Source organism: Stomoxys calcitrans, chromosome 4, assembly GCF_963082655.1.
Source record: "Stomoxys calcitrans chromosome 4, idStoCalc2.1, whole genome shotgun sequence".
NCBI classification, from domain to species: Eukaryota; Metazoa; Arthropoda; class Insecta; order Diptera; family Muscidae; genus Stomoxys; species Stomoxys calcitrans.
This window is the reverse complement of record NC_081555.1, coordinates 15779150-15796403: the sequence shown is the minus strand read 5'-3', so window position 1 is coordinate 15796403 and position 17254 is coordinate 15779150. Positions and strand designations below refer to the sequence as shown.

The 17254-nt window shown below is 38.2% G+C and overlaps 1 protein-coding gene across 1 annotated transcript in view; it reads right to left on the bottom strand.

Annotated features, from left to right (window-relative positions):
* Positions 1 to 17254, bottom strand: part of LOC106088311 (uncharacterized) — a 227333-nt gene that overhangs the window by 12855 nt on the left and 197224 nt on the right. The window contains exons 9-12 of the mRNA XM_059368310.1: positions 9209 to 9661; positions 6737 to 9010; positions 6554 to 6669; positions 1047 to 1128 (exon numbers count right to left, since the gene is read on the bottom strand). Coding sequence (XP_059224293.1) covers positions 1047 to 1128; positions 6554 to 6669; positions 6737 to 9010; positions 9209 to 9661 — 2925 coding nt within the window. The remainder of the gene's footprint in view (positions 1 to 1046; positions 1129 to 6553; positions 6670 to 6736; positions 9011 to 9208; positions 9662 to 17254) is intronic.

The following is a 17254-nucleotide window of genomic DNA, read 5'->3' as shown; positions in this document are numbered from 1 at the left end:
CATTTTTGGCCATTAAAAGCTTGAAAAGCTGAAGGCTTTCTCCAAAGCTCTTTAAAAAGCTGATCAAAAAGCTTGCTAGCAAAAGGTAAAATTTTCTTCCTAAAGCTTTAACGATTCTTAAAAGCTTTGTACAAAGCTTTCATTGTTGCAAAAGTTTTTTACAAAATCTTTTCTGAGAACTTTATGGAAAGCTTTTCCAGAGCTTTCTCAAAAGCCTTTTTGCAAAGCTTTTGGCTGTTTGTTTTTAAAAAGCTTTTCGTTTTGTTTTGACAAGTTTTCTTCTTTGATGTTAGAATGATTAGTTTGGTAGCTTGTTTTTTTTTTTTTTTTGAGTAGGGTTAATATTTTTGTTAAAATGTCACATCTTTGTTTTACTACAAGCAAACTTGAAGCTTTTGCTGGATGATCATGTGCAGGATGACATCTATCAATTGCCTTTGATGTGTACAAGTTTGCAGTATTGAACGTTTTGCTAGAGTTTCACTAATTTCACTACAACTTTCTATGATGTGGTGTGGTGATGATGATGAATTACGATGATGGTGAGAATGGTGAATATGATTTTGCGCAACAATACAACAAGGCATATAACAAAATTGTATACAGTTATACACACACACACACACACACACACACACACACACACATCAATACACGCACACAGTTATACAAACAAAAAGGACATCGACAAAGTAGTGGTGGCAGTGGTAACAAAATTTTTCAATATTGATGATGATGGCATAACATGAACGATTTCAAAGAAAAGAAACAGAACGAAAAGAGACAAAAACAATTATGATGAATTAAAACATATCAAAATGGATGAGTGCTTAAGCAAGAGAAACAGTAAAACAACAGACACAGTGGGAAAAAGGCTTTTTTTTCTTTGGACATTCATTTTCTCCCACTGTGCTTAACAAGGCAATGCAATGATAATGCTATGCTTTTCGCCAGTGATATTTGGTGAGTAACAGATCTTAGAAGTAAGAAAATCAAAGAACTCAAAGCGTTGCTCTGTTCATGCAATTTTTGTAATGGTGACCCACCTTTTTTAATTCTTCACTTTCCTGTTGAGTTTTCTCTTCGTCACTTTCCGTTTCCTCTTCAAACAAAGGTTCTAGGCGTCGTCTATTGTTTAGATTTTTTCGATATATGATGAATGCAAGTAATGTTGTGATGGGAGGGTTGGAGTGAAGTAGTTGCACGTATTTGGTTTTTCGATTTTTTTGATTTTGTTGCAAATTTTTGTTATAATTTTAATTTTTTCATATATTTTTTTTGGTAAAGTTAATGATGATGATGATGATATTTGAAATACATAGGGATGATTATGATTGGTTGAGTTGATACATTTTAAATTGGTTCGTTGATGACATAACGTTGTTTTCGATTTTATGTAAAAATATTAAAAATTATGAAAATATAAATTCTACTGTTTAACAAAATGTTTTGTTTCTGTTTACTTTAAAAGTTAAGAATGATAATGATGTTACAATTAACTGCCTTACACCTAGGGCTAAACTAAAGCTGTTTGAAGTAAAAGCATTTTCTAAACTAACAAATTGATTAAGCTATTCTCTTACTATACTATTCTCGTGAAGTTGACTTGATGTGACGAAAATAAATGTAAACAAAATTTGCCTGAGTATAAAACCCTCAGGCAATTAGAGAAATCTACAAAATTCGTTGGAATTTCCAATAAAATTCCTTTTTTTTAGTATAATCAATACAACCTGTCGCTTTTTGTTAAATTTGAAACTAAGATTCCTGAAAATTTAAAGGCCTTGTTTTTAGCAAATCTGCACAAGAAAATGCCTACAGAAAGTGGACGTAAAATCTTTTAGGTCGCATTTGCTAGTCGACCTACAGAAAGCCAATTGCCTTGTTATGCGCTGTAACATAAAAAATGCAAATTTGCCCATGAACATTCCATTAAGGAACAGTGGCAAACTTCTCACATATCAATGAGTGCCGTCCGATTCAATTTTTAAGCTCAATGATTAGGGGCCTCCTCATTGGGGAGAAGTTTTTACATGGCTGTCATACCATTTTTTCAAATGGCGTAGTTCCTCAAAGAGGGGATAAACATCACTGAAAATTCTTTTTTCTGATGTTCTCATCAGGATTCGAACCCAGGCTTTCAGTGTCATAGGCGGACATGCTTATCTCTGCGCTACGGTGGCCTCCACAACTGCAACACAAATACTAATTATCTCCCTATTCTCGTAGGATCTTCCGGCCGAAAAATGCCCAAATATGGCCCATTTGTTAGTTTCTCCATGGAACTTCCCTCTTCGGAAGCTTTTAAGTAATGGACAAGGAACAGGGGCAAACTTCTAATATATCAGTAAGTGATGTTCGATTCAAGTTTCAAGCTAAGAAGCCTTCTTTTTATAGCCGAGTCCGAACGGCGTGCCACAGTGCGACATCTCTTTGGAGAAAAGTTTTTACATTACTGCCATACCATTTTTTGAAATGGCATAGTTCCTCACAAATTTTACCAGCATAACGTGGGGATAACCATCGCTGAAACTTTTTTTCTGATGTTCTCGCCAGGATTCGAACCCAGGCTTTCAGCGTCATAGGCAACTGTAACAAAACAAATCAAAAATTTTTTAGATGTTAATTCTGGTTTGTAAAGTCAGATATTTTTGTCTATTGTGACACCACTGTGACGATCGATCAAAGCCTCAGGGGAGTCGAATACACGGCCCTGGTAATCCAAGCTCTCTATCATCTCAGCTATTGGGAAGCTGGAGACAATCTATATTTTTTGATTGAATATATAAGGCCACAAAAGGCTTTGAAAGCTTTCTAGGAAGACCTTTTAAAAAAGCTTACTTTGGCCTTCGTTTTGAAAGTGTTTGTACAAGGCTTTTGAAAGCGTTTGTACATGGCTTTTGAAAGCTTTTAGAAAACATTCTGTAGCAGCCATTAGAAAGCTTTTTGTAAAACCTGTTTTTAAAGCTTTTTAATCCTTTTTAAATCAGTTTTGTTAAATAAATTTTACAAGCTTTTTGTAAAACCAAATTTCAAAGCTACTTGGAAACATTTTATATAAGCTTTTTGAAAACTTTATAAAAATTTTTGAAAACTGTCTATAAAACTTAAAAAGACTTTTGAAAAATGTCTATCAAAGCTTTTTGAAAACTTTCTATAAAAGCTTTTAGAAAATGTTTTATGAAAGCATTGTACAGATTTTATAAAAGCATTTCTGATAACATTCTGTAGAACCTGGTCAAAAACTTTTTGTAAAACCTCTTGTAAGACCTATTTTCTAATCTTTTTTTTAACTTTTCAACCCTTTTTGTAAAATCGTTTGTAAAGCCAATTTGTAAAGCTTTTGTAAAAGCTACTTGAAAACTTTTTGAAAACTGTTTATAAACGCTTTTTGAAATCTTTTTTACGAAAACATTTTGAAAGGCTATTGTAATACTTTTTGTAAAACCAATTTTAAAAGCTTTTTGCGAAAGCTATTTGAAACTTTTTATAAAAGCTTTTTATGAGAAATGTTTTCAAACTTTCCATACAAGTTTTTTGAATACTTTCTTTAAAAGCTAGTTGAAAGCTTATTGTAATACTTTTGTGGCCGCTTCTAGTACAGATTTTTTAAAAGATTTTGTGAACCGTTTTCATAAAAAATTTTTGAAAGTATTCTATAGAAGCCGTTTAAAAGCATTTTTGAAAGATTTTTATAAAACTGTGGCCGCTTCGTAAACAGATTTTATAACATTTTTGTTTTCATAAAATTTTTCTGATATGTTTTTTGGGCTTTTCTGAATTCACATCCGAGGAGATTTTTAATTTTTTTAAGACTTTTGCAAGCTTTTCGGAATTATTGTTAAAAGCTCTTGTGGAAGATCTTGAAAAGCTTTTTAAAAGAGACATTTAAAGTTATTAAAGCTAACTCCTGAGAAGCTTTGAGCTATCGACATTTTGTGATTTCTTTTCAAGGTGAATACTTTTAAAGCAAGGGCTTTAAAAACTTTTTAGAAACCTCTTGCAAAGCCTTTTTAAAGCTTATTTTAGCCTTTAAAGCTTAAAGAAGAAGCTTTCATTTAGGCTTAGAGAAAGTGTATTGTAAAGACGTTAAAAAATAAATTTAAAGCTTTATTATAAAAACTTTTTAATTTAGTTTCTATTAAGCTTCTAAGAGTGTTCCTTTTGAGCTCGTAAAGCTTTTACTAATCTTTTAAAAGCCTTACTTAAAGCTCTTTAAAGCTTTTATCAAGCACTTAAAAGCTTTTATGAAAAGTTTAAAAGCTTTTATGTAATGAAAAAAAGCTTTTCGGAAAGCTCTTAAACTATTTTGTGAAAGTTTTTTAAATCCTTTTCCAAAGCGTTAGTGAAAGCTTCAGGAGGCCACCGTAGCGCAGAGGTTGGCATGTCCGCCTATGACGCTGAACGCATGGGTTCGAATCCAGGCGAGACCATCAGAAAAAATTGTCAGGGGCGTTTTTCCCCTCTCAATGGTGGCAACACTTGTGTAGTACTATGCCATGTAAAACTTCTCTCCAAAGAGGTGTCGCACTGCGGCACGCCGTTCGGACTCGGCTATAAAAAGGAGGCCCTTTATCATTGATCTTAAACTTGAATCGGACTGCACTCATTGATATGTGAGAAGTTTGCCCCTGTTCCTTAGTCCCATGTAAAACTTCTCTCCAAAAATGTGCACTGCGGCACGCCGTTCGGAATCGGCTATAAAAAGGAGGTGCTTTTCATTGAGATAAACTTGAATCGGACTGCACTCATTGATGTGTGAGAAGTTTGCCCCTGTTCCTTAGTGGAATGTTCATGGTCAATATTTGTATTTAATGAAAGCTCCAAATTTATTGTCTGGCAGCAAAGGCCACAGCTGTTACCCGAGAAATCGTTAGATTCCCACCGATATACCACAATCTCTTCTGCAGGCACTGAAAGGCGCAATTATTATTCGATTTGACTGAAATTTTTCTAGTAATATTTTGTAATGACTTCCAACATCTCTGCCAAGGGTGATTTAAACCATTTTATTATTATATATATACACAGCTTCCATATAAATCCATCTCCCGATTTGACTTATAGCCTAATCATTATGCAATATGGCCGAAATTTTGCCCATAGCGCTTTGTTACAGCTTCCCACATCCATGTATAATTCAAATTGGTCCATACCCTGATATACCTCCCATATATACCGATCTCCCGATTTGGCTTCTTTAACCTCTGGAGATCACATTTATTATCCAATATGGCTGAAATTTTGTACGTGGTATTTAGTTTTGACTTCTTTTAGCCTTGAGAAGTGCGGTTTATATTGGTACACAGCTAAATATAGCACCTAACATACATTCATGAGCTGATCGTCTTATTAAAGGAAATCAAAGAGTAAAGACTTCAGAACCATTACCAGTATTATGAATCTCCTCTGTCATTTGAGATTTTCTTCAGAACAGACAAGGCCTCACTATCAAGGTCGTTATTCTGACATTGCTATCAATGTTTCCAAGGCTTGGGTCCTCTTGGGTGTCCTCAAATTGTAGCATTAATATCTACGCCCTCGTTCAATTGTTGTGCGTGATGATCGATTGGTCTCTGACGAATGACTCTCCCTTTTTATATATCTTCAGAAGTCCTGTCATACCTCTCCGGGGTCAAGAGAGTCTTAACATTCGAAAAAAATTGACCACCTTATTTACTTTACTTTTAGTTTAAGCCACACATTTCGCCTATGTTCGATGACTAGACACTATTTGTGGGTGCATTTCTTGGTTGGCATAAGAGGATGTATTTTTTAGTTGGCAACCAGTCATCAGTAGCTTTGTCACTAATATTCGCCCGTCTTACTGGCGCTGTGCCTGTGCTAGAATCACAACAAATTTGCCCATGAACATTTCATTAAGGAACAGGGGTTAATAAACTTGACTATCCTCATCTTTACATTTTTTAAGTGTAAGAAAAACTCTACAATTCTTAAGCCCCCAAAAAGCTTAGCTAAACCTTTACACAAACTATTCTAAATACTAATATTGGGTTGCCCAAAAAGTAATTGCGGATTTTTGTCGAATTTTGTATGAATTTTGTCAACGCCGACAATATGAAAAATCCGCAATTACTTTTTGGGCAACCCAATGGTATAAAAAAATTTCATATCTCTAACTATAATGAATTTAATGAATGACTATATAAACTATGCATATATAGAGAGATGTACAATGATTTTTTTTAAAGCATTTACAAATATTAACCTGTAAAATCTACAAAAAGAAATATGTGAGAGGAAAAAAATGAGAGAAATATTTACGAAATTAATACAATTTAATTACTTTACCATAATTAGAAAAAAACACACTGAAAAATATTGTATTGGTATATTAAGAGACTAACTAAAGTTTTACACTAGACTGGATATTTTTAATAGAAATATTTGTATAGAGCATATATAAAGATTACCCTAAACTACGTGGACACAATGGAGAGTAACCAAAACCTTCCTCCTTTGAACTTTGAACTGACAATCAATTGTTTTGATTTAAAGTCTTCAACCCTTAAGCCTTTACTACTGTACTTACCGTGGCAATAATCCTCTTATGGAGCTGGCTGACATGGGCGGTGCCATCAGCAATTCATCCATCATAAGTTCGGTGTCGTCATCATCATTAAGGGAGTTGCTGGACTTGGTGGGGGACTAATAATTCAAATTAAAAAAAAAAAATATTAGTATAAAAATTTTTGTTTATTTTGTGTCGTCTTACCGAATGGGTATTCTCCGAGTTGGCCATATGCATGTCATCATTATCTCCCCCACTGGTGGGCGTGCCCCAAACTTCCTCACCCGATGTGGCTCCCGAGGTACACTCATCCAATTGCTCTTCCGGGTCCGAGGTCAAGGCGGCATTGTTATTATCTGTTTGATCTTGATTCCATCTACCCAAATATTTATCGATAAAGGCTCGCGATTCTTCAAAAAAGGACATTTTGCCCGAAACAAAGGTGGAGGCTCGACTGGTCCAGGCATTGGCTGTGGAGCCTGAAATCCCTCCCGAACCACCCGCCTCATCATTACAATAAATTGCCTTGGTGACCACTCGTATTTCGCTATCCAATTCAATATTGTCCGCTCGGGCCTTATCCATGAGCTCCTCATCGTCATCATCATCGGCCTCTACATCATCGATTTCATCCTCATCATCATCGTAGTCATTTTCTCCTCTATCCTCGGAGGGCAGTTTTTCCAAACTAGACATGGTACCATAACGTCTCAGGGTATTCATCATGGGCCTATAGGGAGGTTCCTCATCCAAAGGCGACTCATCACAGGAATCTTCGGGTATGTTCTCGATGACAGCTTGATGGCGGGGTATATTGCTAATGAGCAAATTACCTGATGCCGCTGCGGGGGAGGTAGTAATGTGGGTGGAGTTGTCCCAGACATTGGTGGAGGTTTTGGTAAGCACGGAATCAGGGGTGGCAGGTACTATGGCTATGGTGGGTACAAAACCGTTCTCAGCATAGTTGCTATATGTTTGTGTGGGTGTGGGCAGGGGCGCTGTGGGTGTGGTCATATTCAAGAGCTTGGCTGTGGGCGTCAGCTGGGCCAAACCTATCAGCATAAGTGAAAGATCATCGTCGTCCTTCTCCTCAGAGGAGGTTAAGGTTGGCTCTTCTTTACTGGCTTTATTTTGCGAGCAGGTGCAGCGACAAAACCTATGGGGATTGTCCTTGCTAGAGGGTTCTTTTTCGGCCTCCTCTTCTCTCTCTCCTTTCCATCTGTCTTCAGTTTTGAAAGCAGGCGATTTTGGCATTTTCGGAGATTGTTTGGGCGACTCCAACATTTTGCAGGTCTTCAACTCCACTTCCTCCGGCGAGAGCGTTGCATTGGCAAAATCCTCAGGTAGACAATTGCAAGTGCAGGCCACAAATTGTTTGGATTTATTGGAACTACTTGCCGATCTGTCCGATTTGGGGGTGAGAGGAGTTTTGGGGGATTTTGGCGATTTGGGGGCTTTCGGCGATCGAGGACTTTTCACAGGCGGCGTGGGGCTGGTGTTGCTGGAGGTTTCTTCAATGCGTACTATTTTCGCTGTTTCCGTTATGGTGACACTCATTTTGACCGTCTCATGTACTTGGCCCACCATCTTGGCTTCCTGCTGGCTGTTTTTGGCTTTCTTGGGTGACACATTCAATATCTTGCGGGGAGGGGGTTCAGGCTTATGACGATCCAAATTCTCATATTCCTCACTGGCACAATGGCCATTGGCCAGCAACATGGCCTCGTTGCGTTGATCTAGAATTCGTAAATGACTGAGCCTTCCGGGGAATCGCTCAGCACCAGAGACTCCGGTGTCGGTGTCCGTTTCCTGGTTGTTGGTGCTTGAACCGCCGGTCGCTTCCAGCTGGGTGCTGCTGATGCTGGTGGTGCTTGTGGTGGAGCTGGTGGCCGAGCTGGTCGTTGAACTGGTGTTGGCCTCCTCACTGGGGCCTTTACGGTGGCCAGCCTTGCCAGCTGGGGCGGCAGGCCCATGGTCTTCCTCATCTACAGTGGTTTCCGAGGCACAATTATCATCGGTTAGCAATTGGGCCACATCACTTTCGGTATCATCTACGTCACGATTACTACTGTGCGCGTTGGGATGCTGGGCGGCGGCAGCTGGCTTGTCTCCAGTTACCGTGCCCGATGATATGCTGGTGATACTACTCGCTCGACTGGCACTACCATTGACATTACAACAACGATGTGGTGACGATTGACTGTGCTGCACCTTTAGCGAATTACACATTAGGCCCGAGGCAGTGGCCCTTTGCAGCGATGTAGGCGAGAGGGGACAACTATTGGAATTTTTCATGGCATTGGCTGTGTCCTTATGATCTTCAGTCATATGAGTGGTCTGATGTGGTTGTTGTAATTGGTCGGAGGATGCATTGTTATTGGTGGTGGAAGCATTTTTAGTATTTTTCTGGCAATTTTTATGACAATGGCGACAAACGGCTAATTTATCTAAGACAATGGGGCTTGAACGTACTGTGATCTATATGGCAGAGGACGGGGAGCAATGATTTCCAGTTTTGTTTTGGTTTTTGATAAGGGTGTGGGAACCAAAAGAAGGGTCAAACAAATGAAAGGAGAAAGGGCAAATGTTGTTATATTAAAGCCAATTTTAAATTTTGCAACTCTCTAAAACCAGGAGCTAAATTGAGGAAATTCTTAACCTAACCAAACATATTACCTGACTATCGGAGGTGGTACTATGCGACTGACTTATTTGACTGGCTGCCTCTGATTGTGAGAAACCACTCATGCTTAGTACATCCACACCACTGTGGCGTTTGCCTCCGAAATTCGCTTGGGCGGAGAGACCATTTTCCTTGGATAAATTCAGTTCTTGGGTTCGCTTTTCCAGCTGCTGGCGCGTCCAATAGGTTATGTGTTCATCGGCTTGCTCTGCCCCTGAGGCATCATCTTCCTGCTCATGACGGATTTTATCATTTGGATGGGGTTCAGGTATAAAGCGTGCCACCACCTGGCGAGCCTGTTCCTGTTGCTTATCCAACTGACCCTTCATCCAATTGGCCAAATGCAAAGCGCTGGACTTGGAGGTGCCGGTTTTGTTAAGAATTCGACATTTCTCATCGATGAGTTTCTCGATTTGTTCGGAGACATGGGGGGCCAGGCGATTGTTCTGGAAATGGAAGGGGGCAAGAATAGTGTGAATTTTTTTTAATTATTTTTTCTTAAGTTAGTTGTTTTAGAAGATTCTTAGAAATTAAGTCACAATTTGGTTTTGGCGCTTATATTTTTTTTTTTATAAACATTTGATGCAACAAAATAAGTACAAACAATAAGAATGTAATTTTTTCGGTGGTGGTGCCCAAGGGCTGGGGTATATTCACTTTGTCATTCCATTTGCAACACATCGAAATATTTATTTCAGACCCCATGTATGATTCGTACTCTAGTATCAAAGTGCCTTAATTACAATGGAAATGCAATGCAAATTTGCCCATGAACATTCCATTAAGGAACTGGGGCAAACTTCGCACATATCAATGAATGCTGTCCGAATAAAGGTTAAGCTCAATGATAAGGAGCCTCCTTTTTATAGCCGAAACCGAATGACGTGCAGCATAGCGACACCACTTGGAAGAGAAGTTTTAATACGGCAGGTTGCCTCACAAATTTTGCCAGCATTAGGAGGGAATAACCACCGCTAAAAAGGTCCCGAGCAAGGGGGAATCGTACAGGCCGATCTCCGATCTCACCAGAAGCCAAAACGCTTGAGGGATTACTCCTCCCGAGCCTCGTTGGAGAGTTTACATTTTTCGGGCATTTTCATGGATAAATAATTTTTCTGATGTTCTCGCCAGGATCGAAACCAGGCGTTCAGCATCGCAGGCGGACATGTTTACCTCTGCGCTATGGTGGAGGCTTCCTAAAATGCCTTAAATAAGGTTCCATATTGTTGCGATCGGCCTGTTTGTCCACTAGAGGGGTTTTGTGGTCGGACACAGATATTCGCCTCAAATTCGGATATTCAGTTCATACACTCCCAAAGTCCTTTCATTTAAATCCTACATTGTCCCAGTCGTTTTGCATGATATTTGGTAGACTCAAACACTTGGTTCCTAACATTCTTACACTACTTTCATAGACTTTAAATATTAATCTTATATTGTCTCGATGTAGTTTCATGTCAGTTTTGGATTTAATTCTGAGCCTTGTGGCATCCCAGACACTTAGTGTCTAAATTTAATATCAGATTCGTACTCCATTCCCAATGATCTTTTATTTGAACCCCACATAGTCTCAGCCACATGTTCTTCGATCAGCCACATGTCCTTCTCTGGGTTATTTGGCGTTCCCCTACGTTTGTTTCCGAATTTGGTAGCCACACGAATACTTTTTTCTATTCTCAAATACCTTTAATTTGAGTTCCATATCGATACGATGGGTATTTTTTTCTGTTTTTTGCGTTTTTGAGGGTAGGGAAGAAGGCATTCGTATTCTTCTCCCCAATACCTTCAAGTTGAGTCCCATATTGTCTCGATCGGTTTCCATGTTCATTTGAGCGGTATTTTGGAGCAGCTTATGGGGTCGGGCGGCATCACACAGATAATTCGCGACCCAGAGTTTCAGGTCTGGCTGTACATGTTATAGCTATGTCCTCGAATAGTTTTGCATTTCTGAATGCCACCGAATGCTTTCGATAAGCCCAAAGCTGCGAGAACCGTCCTATCACATGACCTGGGCTGATTGAAGCCACGGCAAATGTTTGCGGTGATGACGTACAAAGCATATGAGGTGCTATGCCGTCTTCGAAATCCATGAAAATGCCCGAAAAATGTAAACTCTCCAACGAGGCTCGGGAGGAGTAATCCCTCAAGCGTTTTGGCTTCTGGTGAGATCGGAGATCGGCCTGTACGATTCCCCCTTGCTCGGGACCTTTTTAGGCTCTGTCCATCTGTCCATCTTTCAGACATGGGGTACTATGAGAGTGTTTAAAGACAATTTGAGGACAGTTGTAAGATACTCGACTCTATTTAAATCCAGATTCCTCAGTTTTAGTGTAAAGATGCCCTCTGGCCCCAAAGCCTTAGATTACTTGGCGCCACGAATGACATTTCTAAGTTCGTCTAAGATAAATTACGATGGCTTTTTATCACCTCAGAGACCACGGATACGAGTTGTGTGATATCTTTTTTGCCGATTGCCGATTTTGCCTACATTTCGTTCAGGCGACTACCGTCCGTCCGTCGGGCTATCTGTCCATCTGCCTGTTTGTCCGTATGACCGTAGTCATATCTATCTGTGCGTCTGTATGTCAGTCAGCTAGTTAGTCTGTCTGTCTGTCCGTCTATCTGTCCGTATGTCCGTCTATATATCGGTCTATCCGATGTCTGTCCAATTTGTCTGTTTGTCACTCAGGGTGATAGGTCTGTGCGACTCCCCCTTTCTCGCGATCTTTTCAGGCTTCATTGGTGGGATCACTCTGTCCATCTTTCAAACTTTTGGTAATATGAGAATGTTCTTAGACAGGTTAAGGAGAGTTGTAAGGTATTCGACGGTGTTTAGATTCAGATTCCTCAGCATTAGGGAATCTCTCGGGGCCCAAAGCCTTAGATTACTTGGCGCCTCGGATGACATTTGTAAATCCGTCTACGACTACAGATACGAGTATCACACAACTCGTATCTGTAGTCGTAGTCGTGGGTCTACGTAGACGTAGACCCATTTACCGGTTACCTATTTTGCCTACATTTCGTTCAAGCGAAATCCGTCCGTCTGGCTATCTGTGCATCTGCCTGTTATTCCGTCAGTCAGCCAGTCAGTCAGTCAGTCAAGCGAAATCCGTCAGTCAGTCAGTCAGTCAGTCAGTCAGTCAGTCAGTCAGTCAGTCAGTCAGTCAGTCAGTCAGTCAGTCAGTCAGTCAGTCAGTCAGTCAGTCAGTCAGTCAGTCAGTCAGTCAGTCAGTCAGTCAGTCAGTCAGTCAGTCAGTCAGTCAGTCAGTCAGTCAGTCAGTCAGTCAGTCAGTCAGTCAGTCAGTCAGTCAGTCAGTCAGTCAGTCAGTCAGTCAGTCAGTCAGTCAGTCAGTCAGTCAGTCAGTCAATCTGTCTGTCAGACTGTTGTTGGTCCCGAATGTTGATATCACAATCGTAGTCCTACGTAGTCCTAGTACTATGCCCAATTACCTTTAATTTGAGCCCCATATTTCCATAGTCGAGAAACGTGACCGTTTTGGGGCCTGTTTTGAGAGATGGGAAGGCCACTCAGTGATTTGACCATAAAAATATATATCAGATACTTGTTGTACTCTAAAATACCTCTTATTTGAGCCCCATATTGCAATGGTTAGCTAATACGTCCTATTTGGGTGGTTTTATGGCGGTGGTTTTATGGCGTTTGATATCAGATTCGTGCTTTATTTCCAAAGATCTTTTATTTGAGCCCCATATTGCTATGGTCGTAAATTTGTCTCCTTTGGGGGTCGTTTTGGGGTGGACCCCCAGAAACTTGATCCCACATATGGATATCAGATTCGTATTCTACTCACAAATACTTTTCATTTGAGTCCCATATTACCATGGTCGGTAAATATGTCCGATTTAGGGGTGTTTTGGGGGTTGGGGTTGACCACCAAACACTTGGTACGACGATTGGATATCAGATACGTTTTCTAATCTTAAATACCTTTCATTTGAGTCCCATATTGCCGTGATTAGTGTATATATTTATTTGGTAGGTTTTGGGGTGGGGCGCCCCCCCCTAGGTACCCCATCCGAATTTTTGTTTGTAGGTCACTATAAGAGAGCACACAAAATTTCGCTTAAATCGCATCACCCATCTCCGAGATTTGGCGTTTCTGAAATTAGGATAAGGGGGAGGGTCCGCCCCGAAATCCATTATGGTGGCCACCCAAGATTTGGTCCGGTCGAACTTGGCACGTTTTTACTTGTTAGACACTGTGATAATAATAGATAGAAAATGGTCGGACAGACAAATATACAGGCATTCTGACATTGTTTAATCGTCCTAGATGTTTAGGGCGATTAAGAGTCGTTATAGGGGCGGGGATGACTATATTGATTAGTTGCAAAGGGGATTACAGAATTTTTATAACAAGGGTATTAAGTTCATGACAATTAAAAATTACTTTGACAATATTTGTATGTGTATAAAAATAATAAGGAAATAAATAAAGAAATATTAAATATTTTTATATTTAATTTTCTTATAGTTTGCATGTGTTAATATTTTTTAAGCATAGATTTCTTTAAAGAAAATTGTGATGGGCTCATATAGAAAATTTGTTAGTAGATAAAAGTTTTTTTTTTTTCAATGTTTATTACTTGATATACCGATTTCTTTAAATTATTAAATTTTTTTTATAATTTAAGTTAAAAAAAAAACAAAATTATATAAAAAATTCTTTGTTATAAAAACGCTTGTTTTGTCTAAAGGCTTAATGTTACATTAACAAAATTTTGCTCCTTTTCTTTTGAGACCATCACTAGTTTTCCTTAAATTCCTCTTTATTTAATTTTTTTTTTATAAAATTAATATTTTTTTTTTAATTTTTCTTTAAGTGCTACCAATTTGTGACTTAATTTTTAGTACTCATTATTTTTTTGCTTTAGTGATTCCAACCACTCTATAATATTTACCAAGCTTCTAGCGCCAAGCTTTCTTTTAGCTTTAGTCAGTCTTTTTAAGGGATTTTCTATTTTTTATTCCTTTTTTGTGGCTTTTTCTATTCAAATAATAAACTTACAAGCGTTTTTATTCAAAGAATTTTTCCTCTTTATTTAAACTAATGTCTTTCGTTTTCTGGTTCTTTTTTGGTTTTGAGAAAATATACAAAAATTGAAATAAAACAAAATTTTTTTTTAATAATTTTGGCGATAATGTTTCTAAAACTAAAAGTATTTTTTCCAATTATAAATACTTAAGATAATTTTTCAACATTGAAATATAACAATTTTTAACTAATTTTTATTTTTTTAACTAATTTTTATTTTTTTAACTAATTTTTATTTTTTTAACTAATTTTAAGAAATAATATGCATTAAATACATAATAATTGATTTTGAATTCTTGTTTAGATATAACAAAATTGGCTTTATTTGTAATAAGTCTACTAAAAGAAAAAAGATTTGGCAAACTAGAGGCCTATTGTATCAAATAATAGTGTCTACGTGACAATTTGGCAAGTTATAACTTTGTATACTTACTGAAAAAAATTATAAAATTTATGATAATTTACTTAATTTTATAACTTTAAGATATAAAAAAAGGAAAATTCTAAAATTATTTTTAAGATAAATAGCATGTTAGGAAAAAAAAAATAAAATATTACCTTTAAACTATATATAAAAAAGAAATATATTTAAATTTTTAACCTTTAGAGTTTAATTTTACCTCTAATTGAAACTAAGAAGTTTTTAAAATTTTTTAAAAATTTAGTTTAAATTTTTAGGTAATAATTTAAAAAAAAATTGTGTCAATCTTTCTAAATTAAATTTAATTTGTAATTTTTAGTTTTTATTATTATATTACATTTATTAATTAAATTATTTTAGTTTATTTTTTTTTTCTTTCACTTTTTTGGTGGTGTGGACACCCGAAAGTGGGTATGAATTTTGTGCTCTACTCCCAAATACCTTTCATTTGATCCCCATAATGCCATGATCGGTAAAAAGGTATGTCCGATTTAGGACTGTTTTCGGGGGTGAGGAGGTGCGCCAGACACTTAACCCTGAAAAAAATAGCGGCATCGTGCTCTACTCTCATATACAATTTATAAAAACCCCATATGGCCATTGGTTTAAGGAGAGTTTATGGAATGAGGCGCCCCTCAAACACTTGGCCCCAAAATTGGCGATCAAATTCGTTTTCAAATCTTAAATACATTTCATTTGAGCCACATATTGCCATGGTCGGTAAATTTGTGCTCATTGGGGGTGTTTTATGGAAGAGGCGGTGCCCCAAATACATGGTCCCACATTTGGACATCACATACGTATTTTACTTCCAAATACCTTTATTTGAACCCCATATTGCGATGGTCAGTAAATAATTTCTGTTTGTGGGGCGTTTTGGGGAAAAGGTAAATAAATGCAAATTTTGCCCATGAACATTCCACTAAGGAACAGGGGCAAACTTCTCTCATATCCATGAGTGCAGTCCGATTCAAGTTTATGCTCAATTATAAGGGTCTCCTTTTTATAGCCGAGTCCGAACGCCGAGCCGCAGAGCGACACCTCTTTGGAGAGAAGTTTTACATGGCACAGTACCTCACAAATGTCGCCAGCATTAGGAGGGGAAAACCACCGCTGAAAATTTTTTCTGATGGTTTCGCCAGGATTCGAACCCAGGCGTTCAGCGTCATAGGCGGACATGCTAACCTCTGCGCTACGGTGGCCTCCTTTGGGGAAAAGGTGGACCCCCAGAAAGACTTTTGCAATAATGGGTTTAAATAAAAGTTATTTGAGATTAGCAAACATATTTGATATCCAATTTTGAGGCCGATGGCAATATGGGAGGGGAGGGTCCAATCCCCCTTCAGATATCAAAAAATTAAGAACTCTATTTTCACCACCACTACAAACAAACATATATTAATTTGTATACCCTCCACTATAGGATGGGGGTGTACTAATTTCGTCATTCTGTTTGTAACACCTGGAAATATGCGTCTAAGATCCCATTAAATATATATATTCTTGATCATCGGGACATTTTAAGTCGAACTCGCCATGTACGTCCGTCTGTCCGTTCGTTCGTCCGTCCGTCTGTCCGCCCGTCTGTCTGTCGAAAGCACGCAAACTTTTACAAGGAATGAAGCTTGCCGCTTGAAATTTTGCACAAATACTTCTTATTAGCGTAGGTCGGTTGGGATTGTAAATGGGCCATATCGGTCCATGTTTTGATATAGCTGCCATATAAACCGACTTCTGAAACCTCTAGTGGGCGCAATTCTCGTCCGATTTGTACGTTGAGTTTTGATATCACTTTCAACAACTGTGTTAAGTATGGTTTAAATCGGTTCATAACCTGATATAGCTGCCATATAAACCGACCTTGGGTCTTGACTTCTTGAGCTTTAAGAAGGCGCAATTCTTATCCGATTTGGATGTAATTTTCCACATAGTGTTTTGATATCACTTCCAAGATGTATGCGAAGTTTGGTCCTAATCGGTTCATAACCTGATGTAGCTGCCATATAAACCGCTCGGGGATCTTGACTTCTTGAGTCTTTAGAGAGTGGAATTGTCATCCTATTTGGCACAAATTTTGTACAACGTCTTTTCCCATAACCTTAAACATACGTGTGCAATATGGTCTGAATCGATCTATAGCTTGATACATCTTCCATATAAACTGATCTCCCGTTTTTTCTTTTTGAGGCCCTAATCGGACTATAACTTGATATATAAGATTCGGTCCGGCCCGGCCGAACTTAGCACGCTCTTACTTGTTATATAAAGGGTGATTTTTTTGAGGTTAGGATTTTCATGCATTAGTATTTGACAGATCACGTGGGATTTCAGACATGATGTCAAAGAGAAAGATGCTCAGTATGCTTTGACATTTTATCATGAATAGACTTACTAACGAGCAACGCTTGCAAATCATTGAATTTTATTACCAAAATCAGTGTTCGGTTCGAAATGTGTTCATTCACCGTAACGTTGCGTCCAACAGCATCTTTGAAAAAATACGGTCCAATGATTCCACCAGCGTACAAACCACACCAAACAGTGCATTTTTCGGGATG